General features: G+C 39.1%; 1 protein-coding gene across 3 annotated transcripts in view; it reads left to right on the top strand.

Annotated features, from left to right (window-relative positions):
* c16h5orf24 (chromosome 16 C5orf24 homolog) overlaps positions 1 to 17,268 on the top strand; it is a 33,015-nt gene extending 15,747 nt beyond the window's left edge. The window contains exons 2-3 of one of the 3 annotated variants that reach the window (XM_060837264.1): positions 14,057 to 14,482; positions 16,939 to 17,268. In XM_060837264.1, coding sequence (XP_060693247.1) covers positions 14,057 to 14,482; positions 16,939 to 16,991 — 479 coding nt within the window. In that variant the 3' untranslated portion in view covers positions 16,992 to 17,268. Of the gene's footprint in view, positions 1 to 14,056; positions 16,894 to 16,938 lie in introns of those variants that run through there. The other 2 variants (XM_060837261.1, XM_060837262.1) reach the window with 2 other exon arrangements.
* The last annotated feature ends 577 nt before the right edge of the window (positions 17,269 to 17,845 follow it).

Here is a 17,845-nt window from a genome sequence, read left to right as displayed (position 1 = left end):
TGACAGATCCATAACGATTGCTGCAGCAGTAAATTATGATCATAATATGAAAAGTATTGGCATGAAATTGTCATTTTAGTTGCCCAGTTCTTCAGTCTTAGAGGTGACATTTTGAAGTCAAAACACAGTAAGCATCTCCACTTGGTTAAAAAAAATCTCACAACAACAGGTTATATTCCAACAAGTTTATTTGGAAGTACTAACTTTTGGAGTGCTGCTCCTTCATCCAGGAATTGTGGAGCAGGATCATGAGACACAGAATTTAGAGTAAAAGATCACAGAATCACACATGCAACTGATGAGATATATTGAACAAAGTTAGATTGCTGTTAAGAGCAATATTATAAATTCTATGTCTTATGATCTTGTTCCATAGCTACCTGATAAAGGAGCAGTGCTCTGAAAGCTAGCAAATAAACTGTTTGAATTATAACCTGGTGTTGTGTAATTTTAATTTTGTCCACCTCAGTTCAACACTGGCACTTCTACATCATATCTCCACTTGGACGAGAGTGGTAGTGTGTGCAGATAATGTCCATTGTAAAGATACATAGCAGGTAGAGTGTGACATCCATCAGTATTTTGTGCTAACTTGATGTGAGCAATACCATTTTGAAGATTAATATTGAACAGCTGAACTCCTTTTTCAGCAATGGAAGGGACCTCCACATCTTTACCGCACCATTTAGAGCACTACTTAACAGGGTATCCAGCTAGTACTACACTAATTGCTGATTTGATTTATTTTGCTTAATTGTAGAGACATAGAGCATTTTCCAAGTTGTTTTGATGTTGCTGAATTCCATAGGAAGAGGTATGGCACATGTTGAATGACTTTGTCTGGGAGCAAGTTCAGAAACTCAGTATAGTTGTTTGCATTTAGATTCATAGAGTCATAGAGATGTAAAGCATGGAAATGGACTCATTGGTCCAACTCGTCCATGCTGACCAGAAATCTTAACCTAATCTAGTCCCATTTGCCAGCACTTGGCTCATATCCCTCTAAACCTTTCCTATTCATATACCCATCCAGATACCTTTTTAAATGCTGTAATTGTGCAACCTCCAATATTTCCTCTGGCAGCCCATTACATACATGCACCATCCTCTGTGGAAAAGGTTGCCCCTCAGGACCCTTTTTATATCTTTCCCCTTTTACCCTAAACCTATGCCCTCTAGTTCTGGTCTCCCCCACCGCAGGGAAAAGACCTTGTCTAATTTTCCTATCCATGCCCTTCATGATTTTATAAACCTCTACAAGGTCACCCCTCGGCCTCCAACACTCCAGGGAAAACAGCCTTAGTCTCTTCAGCCTCCTCCCTGTAGCTCAAATCCTCCAACCCTGGCAACATCATTGTAAATATTTTTCTGAACCCTTTCAAGTTTCACAACATCCTTCTGATAGGAAGGAGACCAGACTTGCACACAATATTCCAAAGTGGCCTGACCAATTTCCTGTACAGCTGCAACATGACCTCCCAACTCCTGTACTCAATACTCTGACCAATGAAGGAAAGCATACCAAACACCTTCTTCACTACCCTATCCACCTGTGACTCCACACTCAAGGAACTGTGAACCTGCATTCCAAGGTCTCTTTGTTCAGCAACACTCCCCAGGACCTTAACATTAAGTGTGTGATTCCTGCTCTCTTTTCCTTTTCCAAAATGCAGCACTTTGCATTTATCTAAATTAAATACCATCTGCCACTCCTCAGCCCATCTCATCAAGATCCCACTGTAATCTGAGGCAACCTTCTTTGCTGTCCACTACCCCTCCAATTTTGGTGTCATCTGCAAACTTACTAACTATACCTTCTATGTTCATATCCAAATCATTTATATAAATGATGAAAAGTAATGGACTGATCCTTGTGGCACACCACTCGTCCCAGGCCTCTAGTCTGAAAAGCAACCTTCCACCACTACCTTCTGTCTTCTACCTTTGAGCCAGTTGTGTATCCAAATGGCTAGTTCTCCCTGTATTCCATGAGATCTAACCTTGCCCACTACTGACATCAGGCTCACCGGTCTATAGTTTCCCTGGCTTTTTCTTAACACCTTTCTTAAATAGTGGAACCACGTTAGTCAACCTCCAGTCTTCCAGCAGCTCAACTGTGAGTATTGATGATACAAATTTCTCAGCAAAGGGCCCAACAATCACTTCCCAAGCTTCCCACTGAGTTCTGGAGTACACCTGATCAGTTCCTGGGGATTTATCCACTTTCAGAACATCCAGCACCACCACCTGCAGTAATATGGACATTTTTCAAGATGTCACCATCTATTTTCCCAAGTTCCATACCTTCCGTGTCCTTCTCCATCGTAAACACAGATGCAAAATACACATGCTTCCTTCTTTTCCTTAACCAAAACCTCAAGTTTTCCTCGTCATCCAGCATCCCCTACAGCTACTAGCCTTTCTTTGCACCCTAACAGGAATTGACCCCAATTAGCTTTTGAAATTAGCTTCTTCTAAAATAGGACTTCAGCTTATAGATCCAATCTGTCCTTTTCTATCAATATTTTAAAACTAATAGAATCATGGTTGCTGGCCCAAAGTGCTTCCCCTGTGACACCTCAGTCACTTGCTCTGCCTTATTTCCCAAGTCCTTAAAATTTTCACAAAACTTTATCTTTGTGCTTTCTGCCAATGTGGAGTAATTACTAATTCAACTTCTCTCTCTTCATCAGTCATTTGGGAGTTACTGAAACTTTGTAGTTGTAGAGAATTGAATACTTTAATTCTGTCTTGCCAGGCAAGGCAATCCTGGGGGTTTATGCAAATTTGGGCTACTCTATGCTGCAAGGTGCCAATACAAGCATTCAAACTGTAGAGTTGACATGTAGCACCCATGAAGCAATGTAACCAAAAGGGACTGCATCCCCTCAAATTCCAGCTAGTGTATCACTGCCCTTGACTTATTATGAAGGTCAATGCCTAGTTTCCTGGCAGCAATCGTTGTGCCTTCATGCTATTGCAGTCTACCATCCCATCATCTTAAGCCACCATGGCAAACTTGAAGGTACTTTATTGGGTGACACCACCCATCTGTTACCCATGTGGCTCCAAATCTAGTGAGCCATATAAATACAAGTTGGCACTAAAGTTATTTTGCCACATGAAATATGGTAGAGCAGACTGCTTAATCATTACTTCTGCTGCCTGGTCAACTGTGGAGAAGCTCTACTGTACTCAACAGAATTTGTGCCATTATTGTCACAGCCATTTCTTCCAGCTTTGCAGTAATCAGCTGAGGAGGTAATCCGGACAGTCCCTGACTTTCATGTTGTCTATAGTTGACCATTTCAACTACTCAGATTACTGGTACAGTAATGAGCTGAGCTTGTATGACAGGAGACTCAACTTGCATTGTAGTGAACTGAACATTAAAGCTTAGAATGAAAGTGTACAGCACTGAAAGAGATTACTACTTCTAATGCATCTGTGCCAGCCCAAAAGCAAGTCACCCTGCGTAATCACACTTTCCAGCACTTGATTATGCCCTCCCTTTGCTTTCCTAATTTCCTTTAATTTTACACCTCCATGTTCTATACTCTTAGCTTTCAACAATATTGAGTTCCTGCTGGTGGACAAGTGCTTTCCTGTTTTTCCTTAACTTGATCTGTAAGCTGTTTGACAATCAGGTATTTGAGGTTCATAACCAGACACACTCTTTAATTGAATTGAGGCTTTTGCCTTCATTACTCTTTCAGGCAATGAGTTCCAGATTTATGTCAACCTCTGGGTGAAAAAAAATTCCTCAACTCCATCTAATCTTTCTACTTAAATCCAAGTCTCCTAGTCACTGACCACTTTGCTGAGGTAAATAGCCCTTTCCCATTCACTATATCAAGGTTCTCACAATTTTGGGCATCTGCTCAAATCTCTCCTGTATCTTCTTGATTTCACAGGAAACGTCTCCAACCTGTCCATTTCTTTCTATTAGCTGCATTTTTCAGTTTTGGCAATATCTTCTCTTCAGCAATTATATCCTTTCTGATTTTTGAAGTGACCAAAACTGCAGAAGTTAGTGCAAGTTGTGGCCTAACTAATAATTTGTGCAGTTCTGGCATAACTTTTTTGCTCTTTATTCTATGTGCTAATAAAATAAAGAATTCCACATGACCTTTTAGCACATTACTAGCCTGTCCTGCAAACTTCAGGGACTTCCTGGATATTCAGTCCCTAACTTTCTCAGTACCTCTCAATATCCTTCTATTAATTGTGTATTTTTGTTATGCTTTGTTTGACTTCCCAAACTGCATCACATCTCCATTTTGAGTAAACTCGATCTTGCCCTATTGACATAAGGATGCTAATCTCATTAATACTTATCCTATCCCTGTCTTTGTCACACCTGATTCTTCATACTACACATCTTAGTAAAACCTGCATTGTTCCCTCTTGTGAAGTCAGATACATAGTATTTTTAAGAAACAGCATAGTATTTGTTTGGAAACATACCAACATCTCATCTTACCTGTTTCAGGGTAGAATGTGGCATAGTAACTAAGTTGCTGGACTATTAATCTAGAGGCCCAGGCTGATACTTTGGGGAAGTGGGTTCAAAATCATCATGCAAACTGAGAGATTTATTCATAGAATTTAAATTCTAGGACATAAAGCAAATTTCAATAATGTTGGCCATGAGAATTATCATCAATTGTCAGAAAAATTAATAGTCCTTTAGAGAAGGAAATCTGCCATCCTTACCTGGTCTGACCTACATGTGACTCCAGACCTGCAGTTATGTAGTTGTTTTGACTCTTAACTGCCCTTGCAACAGATGCTAGCTTTGCCAAGGATGTCCATATCCAATGAAAGAAAAAAGAAACCTGTTTAACTTTTACATGGGTTACTTTTATAGGTCTACTGTTTACTTAGTTATCCTCTTACTCTGATTTACCTTGATTTTGATTGCCAATATTCTATCATGCCCTCCCTTTGCTTTCTGAATTTCCTTTAATTTTATCCCTCCATGTTCTATAATCTTAGCTCTCAACAATATTGAGTTCCTGCTGGGTGGACAAGTGCTTTTCTGTTTTTCCCTAACTTGTTCTGTAAGCTGTTTGACAATCAGGGCTCTAGATTTGGTGCTTTCACCCATTTTTCTTTATGGGAATATGTTGACTCTGAAACCCTTTAATCTCTCTTCTGAATGCTTCCCCATGCTCTGACACTGATTTACCTTCGGTGTCCAGGCTATTTAATCTAAATCACTCGTCGGCTTAGTAAAATTGTGTTTTCCCAATTTAGAATTCTAACTGATGTTCTACCTTTTCCATAGTTATGTTAAAACTAATTAAATTTTGATACAGGTTGTTCCTTCACATGCCTAGCTTCATTTCCTGAAACACTGTACCCTCTCAATTTGTCGGGCTTGCTGCATATGGAACAAAACATTGCCCTGAGTGCACCTCAACAGTTCTGCTCCATCAATTCTTTTCATATTAAATCTATCCCAGTTAACAGTGGGATAAGTAAAATCCTTTATTATTATCTGTCTTCTGCCTTTTTTTTAAATTCCCAGATTTAAAATATAGATCTCCCCTAATACGAACCACACAAAAGCACAACATATAAAGGAACACGTGATGAAAGCTTATCATTTTAAAGTGTGGTGATAGTCATAAGGATTATAGACTGGGCAAAGGCAGCCAAGGTGAGAAATGCCTAATATGTTTTCAAAACTGTTTTTTACACCAACACTTTCTGGATCCAACCAGATAGTATGCTATACTACACTTGATATTGTGTAGGATGAATTAATTGTAATATTGTGAAAGTGCCCCTAGGTACCAGTAATCAGAATGTGATTGAATTTTAAATTCATTTGGGGGAGGGAAGGGGTTTTGAACTAAATGAAGGGTTTCTTTTTGTTCGTTCATGGGGTGGGGGTGTCACTGGCTAGGCCAACATCTGTTCTCCATCCATAGGACAGTAAAGAGTCAACCACATTGCTGTCGATCTGGAGTCCAGTCTAATCCAGACCAGGTAAGAATGGCAGTCTCCTTCTCTAAAGGGCATTATTGAACTAGATGGGTGTTTTCTGACCGTCTACAATGAATCCATGGTCATCATTAGACTCTTAATTCCAGATTTTTAAAATTTTGAATTCAAGTTGCATCTGCCTGAACACCGGTTCCCAGAACGTGACCTGGATCTTTAGATTAACCGTCCAGCGATAATACCACTAGGCCGTCGTTGCCCCTAAATTAGGAGGGCATGAAAATAAAACTAACTACAATTTGTCTAAGGTGAGTGTCAATAGAGATGCCATGGTAGACATTTTAAGGGCTTTTTTGGAAAACACAGACTGACATCATCCATGGAGAAAGGAATATTCCAAGGTGGGGCCCTGCCATGTGTGGTTAATGTTTTGGAGAAAATAAGTATCTAGTCTAAAGAGAAATCATTTATTTGTACGAAGATGGGTGGTCGCCCAGGGTATTAGACAGAATATAAAAGAGCAGCAAAAAATAGTCACAGGTGAGGTGACAGAAGACTGGAGGTTGGCTAATATGATGCTTATATTTAAAGCCGGTAAGGAAACATCAGGGAACTATAAACATTGGTGGGAAAATTGTTGGTGGGAATCTTTTAGGGACAGGATTTACATGTACTTGGAAAGCCAAGGACTGAATATAGATAGTCAACAGAAATGTGAAGGTGTTCAGGGAAATAGGATTTGTCCCACTAAAGCAAGGAAGGGATGGAAGGGTGAAGGAACCTTGGATGACAAGAGATGTAGAACACGTAGTCAAGAGGAAGAAGGAAGCTTACTTAAGTTTGAGGAAGCAAGGATCAGACTCTAGACGGTTACAAAGTAGCCAGGAAGGAACTGAAGAATGGAATTAGGAGAGCTGGAAGGGGGTATGAAAATGTCTTGGCAGGTAAGATTAAGGAAAGCCCCAAGGTATATATGAGAAACAAGAGGATGTCCAGAGTGAGGATAAAGCAGATCAGGGATAGTGGAGGAAATGTTCCTGGAGTTGGAGGAGGTAGGGGAGTCCTTAATGAATACTTTGCTTCAGTATTCACAAGTGAGAGTGACCTTGTTTGCGAGAACAGCGTGAAACAGGCCAATATGCTCAAACAGGTTGATGTTAAGAAGGAGGATATGCTGGAAACTTTGGAAAAAAAATAAGATTAGTTAAGTCCCCTAGGCCAGATGGGATATACCCAAGGTTACTATGGGAAGTGAGGGAAAAGATTTCTGCACTTTTGTGATGATCTTTGAGTCCTCACTGTCCAGTGGAGTAGTACCAGATGATTGGAGGGTGGAAAATGTTATTCCCTTGTTTGAGAAAGGGAATGGGGATAACCCTGGGAATTACCGACCAGTCAGTCTTCCATCAGTAGTGGGCAAATTATTGGAGAGGGTTCGGAGAGACAGAATTTATGATTATTTGAAAAAGCATTGTTTGATAGTCAGAATGGGTTTGTGAAGGGCAGGTCATGCCTCACAAGCATTATTGAATTCTTTTGAGGAGGTGACAAAACATATTGTAGAAGGTAGAGCAGTGGATGTTGTGTATGTGGATTTAAGCAAGGTGCTTAATAAAGTTCCCCATGGTAGGCTCATTCAGAAAATAAGGAGGTATGGGATACAGTGGAATTTGGCTATCTGGATGCAGAATTGACTGGACCATAGAAGATAGAGAGTGATAGTTGATGGAAAGGATTCAGCCTCGAGCTGAGTGGCCAGTGGTGTTCCACAGGGATCTGTTCTGAGAGCTCTGTTAATTATGAGTTTTATGAATGATTTGGATGAGGAAGTGGAGGGGTGGGTGAGTAAGTTTGCCGATGACACGAAAGTTGGAGTTGTGGATAATATGGAGGGCTGTTGATGTCCCATTGCAACCTACAGGATGCAGAACTGGGCCGAGAAGTGGCAAATGGAGTTCAGCTTGGAAAAGTGTTAAGTGGTTCATTTTTGGAAGGTCAAATATGAACGCAGATTACAGGGTTAAAGTAAGATTCTTGGCAGTGGAGAAACAGAGGGATCTTGGGGTCCACACCCATAGATCTCCCAAAATTGCCACCCAAATTGATAGGTTTGTCAAGGAGGCATATGGTGTGTTGGCTTTCATTAGCAGGGGAATTGAGTTTAAGAAGTTATCCTGCAGCTCTATAAAGCCCGGTTTAGGCCACACTTGGAATATTGTGTTCAGTTCTGGTCACCTCATTATAGGAAGGATGTGGAAGCTTTAGGGAGGGAGCAGAGGAGATTTACCAGGATGCTGCCTGCACTAGAAGGTATGTCTAGTGGAGAAAGGTTGAGGGAGCTAGGGCTTTCCTCATTGGAACAAAGAACAATAAGAGGTGACTTAATAGAGGTGTACAAGAGAGACATAGACTGGGTAGCCATAGACTTTTTCTCAGGGCAGAAATGGCCATCAGAAGGGGGCATAGTTTTAAGGTGATTAGAGGAAGCTTTAGGGGAGATGTCATAGGTAAGTTCTTTACTTAGAGTGGTGGGTGATTGGAATACACTGCCAGCAGTGGTGGTAGAGGCAGATACATTAGGGACATTTTAAGCAACCTTTGGAAAGGCATATGGATGATAGTAAAGTGAAGGGCAAGTAGGTTAGTGTGATTTTAGAGTAGGATAAAGGGTTGACACAACGTCAAGTGCAGAAAGATTGCACTGTTCTATGTTCTTTGTTCAACATGGCTTTGCATGTGATAAATCGTGCCTTGTTAACTTGAGTTTTTTTTTTGAAGAAGTAACAAAGAGGATTGATGAGGGCAGAATAGTGCATGTGATCTATCTGGATTTTACTAAGACATTTGATAAGGTTCCCCATGATAGACTGTTAGGAAGGTTAGATCACATGGAGAACTAGCCATTTGAATACAGAACTGGCTCAAATGTAGAAGACGGAGGGTGGTGGTGTGTTGCATTTTAGACTGGAGGCCTGTGACCAATGGTGTGTCACAAGGATCGGTCCTGGGTCCCTGCTTTTTGTCATTTATATAAAATGATTTGGATGTGAATGTAGGAGGAGGCAAATAAGACCAAAATTGGAGGTGTAGTAGACCGTAAAGAAGGTTACCTCAGACTACAATGGAACCTTGATCAGATGGGTCAATGGACCAAGAAGTGGTAGTTGGAATTTAATTTCAATAAATGTGATGTGCTGCATTTGGAAAGGCAAATCAGGGCAGGATTTATACACTTAATGGTAAGATCCAAGGGAGTGTTGCTGAACAAAGAGACACCGGAGTGCAGGTTCATAGTTCCTTGAAAGTGGAGTCGCAGGTAGACCAGGATAGTGAAGGTGGTGTTTGATAAGCTTGTTTTTATAGGTCAATGCATTGAGTTTAGGAGTTGGCAGGACATGTTGCAGCTGTATAGGACATTGGTCAAGCCACTTTTGAACTACTGCATTCATTTCAGGTCTCCCTCCTATCAGAAGGATATTGTGAAACATGAAAAGGGTGAATTGCCAAGGTCTTTTCCCTGGGGTGGGGGAGTCCAGAAGTAGAGGGCATAGGTTTAAGGTGAGAAAGGAAGGATTTAAATGGGATCTTAGGAGCAACGTTTTCATAAAGAGTGTGCTGGGTGTATGGAATGAGCTGCCAGAGGAAGTGATGGAGGCTGATACAATTACAATAGTTAAAAGGCATCTGAATCAGTATATGAATAGGAAAGACTTCAGAAGGATACGGGCCAAATGCTGGCAAATGGGATTGGATTAATTTAGGATAATTGGTTGGCATGGATGAGTTGGACTGAAGGGTCTGTTTCTATGCTGTACAGCTCTGTGAGCCTAAGAGTAAAAGAACAATGAGGAGCTAAAAGATTGGAATGCGAAGAAACCTAGCTAGAAATGTAAAAACAGATATTCACAGTTTCTATAGATACCCTATATACCCTTTATAATGTAAAGAGTTAACAGTGTGAATGTTGGTCTTATAGAAAGTGAATCCAGGGAAGTAATGATGGAAAATAAATAAAGAGATGGCAGAAGAATTAAGTGGGTATTTTGCATTAGTCTTCACTATAGAATATACAAATAATGTCCTGGAAATAGCTATAAATTAGGAAATGGTAGGGAAGGCCTAACTCCAAGTTATGATAATCAGGGAAATGGAACTGAGCAAATTGTTGGACTTGCACACTGACTAGTCCCCGGGCCCAGATGGACTTCATTCAAGGGTCTAAAAAGAAGTGGTTAATGCATATTTAATACATTGATTTTAATTTAATTTCTTAAATTTGGGGAAGGTTCCATTAAGTTGGAAAATATTGATCATAACTCAATTTTAAATACAAGGGATGGCAACAGAACACAGGAAATCATAGGCCAGTTAGCTTAACATCTGTCATAGGGTACATGTTGGAAGCTATTATTCAATATTTTATAGCCAGGCACATGATGGATGTACTGTACTTAGATTTCCAAAAGGCATTTATACAGAGTGTTGCATCAAATGTTATGAAGGAAAATAAAATATCTGGTTTAGATAGTAACATTGGTATGGATACAAGATTGAGTGTTACTAGGAAAAAGAAGGCTTTAATGGGTAATTTTCTGGTGGGTAAATTGTAATGTGGTGTGCAACTGGAAGTAGTTTTGGGGCCTTACCTTTTTACACTTTGCATAAATTGGATGAAAGGACTGAAGATGTTATTGAATTTTTTTTTATTGACACAAAATGGGTGGGGAATATGTTGTGAAGACCATCAGAGACCATGAATGGTTGGAGCCAAAACAGATCATAGAGCCCATTTGAATAGTAGTACTATCTCAATGATTCGATAATCTTCCATTCCACTTTGCCTTTTCCCATTTAACCTTTGATTCACTTACTAAGTAAAACCTGTTCTCATCCTAAAATATGACTCCGCCTCAACAGCTTTCTGTGGTAAGGAATTTCATAGATTCACTATTTGTGAAAATGAGATTCCTAGAAGCCCACAAATTGAAACCACGGCTCCCTATCTGCTCTATCAAGCTGTCTAAGAATTTTATATATTTCAATAGATTACCTCTCATTCTAATAAGCTCCACTGAGAGAATTCTCCGCATTTAGAAAATCTCTCTATACTCAATCAACCTTTGTGAACCTTCTCTGGACTGCCTCCAAAGTCAGTGTATCTTTCCTCCGAATTCTATGTATGATTTGATTAATAACTTATATTGTTTTAGCAAGATTTCTTTATTTTCATATTTGAATCCTTATGAACAAAAGCCCATTTGTCTGCCTTCCCACTGTTATAGACCAGACCCCTTCAAAACATTTCAGGAAGGTTACCTGGACCCTAACTTTGTCGGTTGTTTTGAGCAGGTGCAGAGTGGATATTCTAGGAGTGATGAGCTGGCCCAACCACTTTAGTTTTAAACAAAACAAAATTTTCTTGCAAGATTACTGATTGAAACACAAACAAAAGAGAACCGAATATACAATAACAGCCTATCCAAAGTCTTAACAGATTATCCTAAATTAATTATGCTGTTCCAAATACTTTCAACAATCCCCATAAAGGTCCCTTGGCAAAAAAAGATACAATCAAATACAGGGTCTTACAGGAGAGAGAAAGAGAGAGAGAGAGATGGTAGAAAGATTCAGCATGGAACACTTTCTTCCATGTAGCTGTTTCTTTGACCAGCAGCCTCAAAACCGACTGCCTGCTTGCTCTGTACAGCCAGACAGCTACAACCAAACCAAAACAGAGAAAAGCTGAGCTGGGAAAACTAACTACTCCCCTTTCGTTGTACAAGTTTTTTTTAAACTTGAAAGCCTTTTGCCTGAGGCAGTATCTGTTAGCTATAATCAAATTGGACCTAAAGCTCATAAAAAACAGACTTTCTGGAGTCTATGCATTTACAACCTCTCTGGGGAAAAAAAGGACAATATAACCTTGTTAAAGAAGCAGCAGCATCCCACTACCTACTGAACCTGAGTCCTAGCTTTTTGAGATGCATGCACAAGGAATTCCCAAACCTCTTTGTGCTGCAAATTTCTGCTATCTTTCTCCCATTACATAACATTCACTTCATCTGTTCTTCCTGCCAAAGTGCGCAACATCACATTTTTCCACATATATTCCATATGCGAAGTGTTTGTCCAGTCACTTGACTATTCCTCTGTCATCCTCACCATTTGCCTTCCCACCTATTTTTGTGTCATCTGCAAACTTGGCAATAGTGCATTTACTTCCTTCATCCAAGTCATCAATATATATCATGGGCGGCACGGTGGCACAGTGGTTAGCACTGCTGCCTCACAGCGCCTGTAGACCCGGGTTCAATTCCCGACTCAGGCGACTGACTGTGTGGAGTTTGCACGTTCTCCCCGTGTCTGCGTGGGTTTCCTCCGGGTGCTCCGGTTTCCTCCCACAGTCCAAAGATGTGCGGGTCAGGTGAATTGGCCAAGCTAAATTGCCCGTAGTGTTAGGTAAGGGGTAAATGTAGGGGTATGGGTGGGTTGCGCTTCGGCGGGTCGGTGTGGACTTGTTGGGCCGAAGGGCCTGTTTCCACACTGTAAGTCTAATCTAAAAAAAATCGTTATTAATTGTCACAGAGATTAGTGCTAGGGCACAATCTGTTAGTTACAGGTTACCATCCTAAAATGACTGCTTATCTTAGCTCTTTGTTTTCAGTTAGTTAGCCAGTCCTCTAAGTAAGCTAAGATGCTATCTCAAACACCACACAGGCTCTTATTAAATAGCCTTATGTGCAGTACCTTATCAAATGCCTTTTAAACTCCAAGTATATTGCATGTACTTCATCTATTCCTTTATTTACTGTTTTACCTATTCTGCATGCTCATTTCCTTAAAGAATTTTATTAAATTTGGAAATCATGGTTTCATCTTCCTAAGCCATGCTACCTTTGCTTGATTTTGATCCATTTGTAAATACAGTGCTCTCACAGCTCTTAATGATAAACTTTTTCCCACTGGTAGGTATTAAGCTAACTGGCCTCCAATTACCTTGGGGTTTTTTTTTGTCTTCCTTTTTTTTGAATGACATAACAAGGTTTCAAAATGGTATAGATTGGTTAAGTGAGTGAGCAGAGATCTGACAAATGATGTACTACCTGGGAAAAAGTTAAATTATCTATTTTGGCAGGCAGAATGAAAAGTATTTTATCTAAATGAGGACAGATTACAGAGCTGTGAAATTTTGCTCTCTTTATTCTTGTAAGAGATGTAGACATTACTTGTAAGGCCAGCATTTGTCACTGATTCCTAATTACCATTGCTGAGTGGGACCTAGTTCATTTCAGACAGCACTTAAGAGTCTGCCACATTGTTGTGAGTCTCGTATCTCATGTAGGCTAGACCATTTATGGATAGAAGATGTCCCTCCCTAAAGGACATTGATGACAATTGATACCAGTTACATGGTTGCCGCTGACTAGCTTTTTAATTTGAGATTTTCCTTTCAGTTAAATTTCACAATCTGTCATGGTGGCATTCAATCCATGTTCCCATTAACCTGGGGTTCTGGATTACTAGTCCAGTGACATTAGCCTTATAAGTTCAAGTGATGTAAAGGGAACTGGTTGTCAATGTGCAGATATGGCAAGTAATTAAGCAAGCTAATAGAATATTATCATTTGTTGAAGGGGAATTGAATACAAAGTTAGAAAAGTTAAGCTTCACAAATGAGGCATTGGGATCATATCTGAAGTGATACCCCAGGTTGTTTCCATGCCCTGTTGACTATCACAGCCATAATACCCTTCCAAATTATAATTATTGAAAGATTAAAGAGAGTTGAGCACTTGAAACTTTGAAGTAGTTTATGAGATAATCCTAGAGATAAGATAGTAAATTAATTTGAAAAGGTACATTTTGAATACTCTGGATAGGGCAGTTCGGCAGAGACTTAATTTGACTATAAACAGTTTTGAATTTGTACTTGATATTCCTCGCATCGAGTTTGAATGAATTACACGAATTTTATTTATTTGAAAATGATGTGTATTCAGCAATCCAGTCTGATGGTAATTTTCATTTATGTAGTAATTTGTTAGATTTTTTTACTGAAGTAATCATAGACTATTTTAAAATGTGTCCCTAATTTAATTCTTAGAAATTACGCATCCAGTTGGCTGCAGTAACACTGGCTGCTGTGAGCCGGAGAAGGAGGTGACATTCAGTGCTGATGACGTGAGCAGCAATGACCACTTTGACTTGTGTTCTTCCCAACCGGACAAACTTTATGGAAACAGCTATAAGCCGATGAGCTGCGTAAAACAAGAATCGCTGGAGGAGCCAAATTCACAAATGGGTGTTGGAAGAAATGCAGAAGCTCAGAATGACCTGAAAAGAAGGAAAAACATTTTTCGAGCAGGGAAACGAGGACGGCCATCAGGGACGACCAAAGCTGCTGGGTACAGAACCAGTACCGGCCGACCTTTGGGAACAACAAAGGCAGCGGGTTTCAAGACCAGCCCAGGCAGACCTTTAGGAACTACCAAGGCAGCGGGATACCGGGTCAGCCCAGGAAGGCCCCCAGGTACCATGAAAACACTCTCCCGTATTTCAGGTCTCGATTTCCCGCCATGTAGCAGTGCTGCCTTTAGCTATTCAATGGTACACAGCAAAACATTAAGTGGACCCACTGAAACCACAAATAGAAGCATGGAACTGAATCAGTAGAGATCAGTAAAACATCTGCCTTGTTTTTCTATAATCTGCTCCTTGATAAAGTAGGGTAACTTTTTATACAACATATCGATCTGCAAACCCATATAATTGGTTTCCCAGCACACTGTTAAACAGCGTGGAGGATATGTAATGTCCCGAGATAAACTCACCTGTGGACCATTGTATTTAACATTGTAACTAATGGGCATAATGTATTTTTATTTTATGGTGAAATGTATGGTATTACTTACAGTTACAGTATCTTTTTTGTTTGGAAGAACTATTATCCATTACGGTCCAGTTTTGCACATAATTTCCTTTTCCTTCAGTACATGCTGTCTTAGATTACTGAGGGTATTTGTCCCACAGTTCGATGCAGTTAAAAGTCTATATGGGTTTAACTGATCTTTTTCGATCTGTTGTATGTAGAACTGCCATGGCAACCCCACTAACTTTATTATTGTTTATTGAGTAATAATTATTTAACATTGATTAGAAAAAATTATTACAGGAAATAGAGAGATTATTATTTTGGTGTGTGTGTGTGTAGACTTGATATGTTGTCTGTCATGCTGCATTGGAGCTGCTAGAGTATTTTGAGTGTATGTATACGTTTGTTTTTACTCCTCTTTGAATTCTTTTAGCTACCTTTTGTTATTATTGCCATGGGCAATATTGAGACAGGGTTAGGTATTGGTTGTGCAAGATGACTTGACAGGCTGAAGTTCATCCTGAGAATAGTGGTCAACTGTTACACAGAAATACCCAGGACACCTCATAGGTGCATTACTGAGACTGTGGGAATTATGCACAATGGTACTTCATGAAAAATAATTCAGGTTTTAATTACTATTCTTGCAGGATGATTATCAATATGTTAGAATTTGCGTGATGGTTGACCGTTACTGCAAATTAACCTCTACAGAAATCTTGTTTGCTTTATTGAAAATAATTTTTCCCATGGTTATAAACCACTGTGAAATCCCTCACATTGCTGTTTAATCAAGTGTTTTGGGAATACTGATACATCCTATGTTTTTAATGCTTTTGCAGTGGCTGCTCTAAAGGACTGTAATATAGCTATGGATCATATAGATGTTTAGGTTGGCACATCAGATTCTCACTTGTTAATAAACTTGTAGAATATTTAAAGTTTGTCAAAGTTGTGTTGGGTATGGGCAATTAGTAGAGAAGGTAGTCACGCTAAAGGAAGAATGATTATGTTTCATTGCAGGGAAGTATATTACAATTGAAAGAAGAAACATTCTTGTTCAAATGAAATACCCAGCATTTCTCAGGATATTAATGCAGAGAATAATCTTAGGAAAGAACCCTACTTTTCAGCAGGCTTAATAGTGAGAAAGTGGCCTATATTCACATTCAGTTACCTAAAAGACTTGTCAAGCGTAGAGACTAATGCACAACAACGATATATAAAATTAAGAATTGTGTAACTACTGATCAACTCATTCAGTTTATAAATATTTTAAAATTTTATTTCGGAGTTTTTAAGTGCTTGTGAAAGTAGAAACTTGGAACACAGTTGTTTTTATTCACTGGCCAAGACGCTTGCACCGGAAATCATCTTAAAAGATCATCTTACGTGACTGGAGATGAGAAGGTAGCTTCCATTACCATTCTAGCACAGAGGCCTTTTTTTTGGGGGGGCAGGGGGAGTATTCTCTAATCTGCTGTCCTGGCTTTACTTTTTACGATAAATAGTGATATTACATCACTGAGTTGGTCCAGTTCATTTGGCTGCCTGAGAATGACAAATTGCTAGTGGAGAACATTTATTGGACAATCCCCATGAAACTGTGAACTTGCTGTTTTCAAAATTGTGATAGTTATTTAATCACTCAGTAGATTTGTACAGGAGCGTGTACGGTTATTTTGTTCACCAGGAGATTGAACTATCTTTTCCAAATGTTGCCTTCACATGGGAAATAGATCATTTTCCATCTTCCTTTTTATGACTAAAACAAATTTTGAATTTGACCATCTGTTCTTTAATCAAAAGTTTGTATTTTACGTGTTTGGATCCATTTGAAAACTCTGTTAATGCTGCATCAATAAACCAAATCCATAAACTTAATCAAGTGCAAACAAAGCCTACACCAGAGGTAAACCACTGCTATTAATATACTCCTTCTAACATTTTCAGTAGCATAGGTGGCACTGTAATCATGGTCAATGTGTTTTGTAAAATTAAAAATCTCACTTGCATGGCATTCTCTATAATAAATGAACTTAAAAATAAATGCAATGTGATGTGAAACTTTTCTTTGTAAAACTATACAATATCTCTCTATCTCTCTCTATTAGTGTTTAACAGGCAAAAGCAAGACCGAAGGAAAACTCAACAACCAGAGAGTTAAGCACTGTACTTTAACGCTTCTACATAATCACAATTGGACATGCAAAAGGTTTGATTGACAACTAGGGTTGATTGACAACTCCATGAATTGTTCCTAGAAAGGCAGGTTCTCACGTTTATTAAACATGTACTGCTGTAATGGTAACACTGATGTTTTCATCTGAAGTATTCCATGTATGCATCTTTAAAGTTTAAATACATTATTGTGACATTCCTTGCAGCTGCCTATTGTCACCAATCTGTCAATTGAAACATTTTCTACGGTCAAGAACATGCCTTGGACTGGTTTTATATATCCAACAACTCTGTTTCCAAATTGGAAATCTGCGTTTTCTGTATCATAATAAAACCAATTTTTCCAGAAGTATTTGCAGACATTTCCTAACTAGACTTGTAAGAGATCTGTATGTGAAGGTGATTTAATATTTATAACTTAAATTCTGAAAATATATAAGGAAGCTTAGAGCATCTATCCAAGTAACAAAAGCTCTTGCTCAAGTTTTGTATTGGCAGACAGGTAATTATTCGATAACATGGATACTGTATTTTCTGGACGTTAATAGGTGTCTACCACCAGATGCTGCTACAGTGCCGAAGATCATTAACTATGAAGAAACTTTAGTTGTATTTCTCACACTTTGGATATATGTTGACGAACGGCATGCTTCAACTTTACTGTTACATGTAATGTATATACAACTGGCTCATCAGAACACTTGTATGTAAGGGACAAATTTTGACCAGTACAGTTACATGAAAAACTGTTCCATATTTTGACAAATACTTTTTGTAAAAGTTGGAAATCATGATTTTTTTTTTGTTTTAAAAGCTCTTTTATTGGAGAATTCCTTGATA

The sequence above is a fragment of the Hemiscyllium ocellatum genome, chromosome 16 (assembly GCF_020745735.1).
Source record: "Hemiscyllium ocellatum isolate sHemOce1 chromosome 16, sHemOce1.pat.X.cur, whole genome shotgun sequence".
Taxonomy (NCBI): Eukaryota; Metazoa; Chordata; class Chondrichthyes; order Orectolobiformes; family Hemiscylliidae; genus Hemiscyllium; species Hemiscyllium ocellatum.
This window is presented reverse-complemented; position numbering and strand designations above follow the sequence as displayed.